This window comes from Archocentrus centrarchus, chromosome 19, assembly GCF_007364275.1.
Source record: "Archocentrus centrarchus isolate MPI-CPG fArcCen1 chromosome 19, fArcCen1, whole genome shotgun sequence".
In the NCBI taxonomy this organism is placed as follows: domain Eukaryota; kingdom Metazoa; phylum Chordata; class Actinopteri; order Cichliformes; family Cichlidae; genus Archocentrus; species Archocentrus centrarchus.
In genome coordinates, this window is record NC_044364.1 from 21,793,780 (window position 1) to 21,795,198 (window position 1,419).

Genomic DNA, 1,419 nt, shown 5'->3' on the forward strand with positions numbered 1-1,419 from the left:
TCACTGTGAAATCTGACAGATTTTGATATCACAGGTTTTGGCATCTCCTGATTTTCCAACACTGAAATATGGGAAGAGTTTCTCAGTGAAAGTGTGTTTATGAGTGCAGATGTGAGTCGTGTCTTCAGGGTTGGAGAAGGACACCTTTCCCCTGTCATAGTCCAGCTGGACTCTGATCCTCTGGAGACTCTTCTTCACTTTCACAGTCTGACCATCTCCATCAGTGTATTTTCCACTGCGATGTGTTAAACACCAAATTCCATATTTTGATGAAGCTAAACACTTTCCCTTCCTGTCAACTGACTCTTTAACTAAACCCACAGTCCAGTCAGGATGGTCTCCCACCTCCACCTCCCAGCTGTGTTTCCCTGAGCTGAAGCCCTCAGAGCCAAAAACAGTGGCATACTTAATGTTTCTCTCTGGATTTTCAGGAAGCTGCTGCTTTGTCTCTCCATTTCTCACACTGGTAAGATCATCAGACAGACAGAGCCAGGGGTGTGCAGTGTTTGGGTCCAGAATGACAGGACTGAAGTGAACCTTCTCCTTCATCTTCTCCCACACTCTGAAGGACAGGTTACCCAGGTGTTTGGCCACATCTCTCAGTGCTCCTGAGACCAACTGTGGATCTGACAGTGAGCTCTGGGCTCTGGCTCTGCTCTGAGTGGCTTTATAACTGCTGAGGAATGGCACGCTGTGTTTCTGCAGCTCTTCTTCAACAGCAGAGATGCTGTCTGACAGAGAGGAGATCTGCTCCTCAATCATCCTCATCTCTCTGCTGATAGTCCTCCCCTTCTGCTCCTCTTCCTCCCTCAGAGCTGCCAGTCTGGACTCCTCTTCCACTCTCAGGAACTGGTGGAGTTTGTTGAACTCTGCTCTGATCTGCCTCTCTGTGGACAACAGCTGCTTCTTGGAGTGTTGAATCACTTCGTTGTAGGCTTCCTCCACTTGTTTGTGTTTGTTCCTCTTGTCCTGCAGAGACTTTAAGTCAGATTTCAGCTGCTCCTTCAGGCCACTGACTGCTTCATCTACAGGAACCACTTTGTGATTCTGTCGGTGAGGAAAATCACACACAGGACACACAGCCCTCTGCTCATCCACACAGAACAACTGAGGCTCTTTTTTGTGTTTTCTGCATATAATCTCTACTGTCTTTTGTTTTTCTGTCTCAGATGATCCAGGTTTCTGTCTCCCAGCAAAGGAATCAGCAAGGTCCTTCAGACCAAAGTTCAGTCCAGGATTATCTTTTGAGGATTTTCTTTTACAAATGGGACAGTTTCTATTTTTAGTTAATTCCCAGAATTTTTTCAGGCAGCTTGAACAGAAGTTGTGGTTGCAGCTCAGAGACACAGGATCTCTGAAAGTCTCTGAGCACACATAACAGCTCAGGTAGCCTTTGAGATGTGTGGATTTCTCGGCCAT

General features: G+C 46.7%; 1 protein-coding gene across 1 annotated transcript; it reads right to left on the minus strand.

Annotated features, from left to right (window-relative positions):
- Positions 1-1,419, minus strand: LOC115798473 (nuclear factor 7, brain-like). Its single transcript, XM_030755321.1, has one exon. It carries the CDS (start codon positions 1,417-1,419, stop codon positions 1-3), a length of 1,419 nt encoding a protein of 472 aa, XP_030611181.1.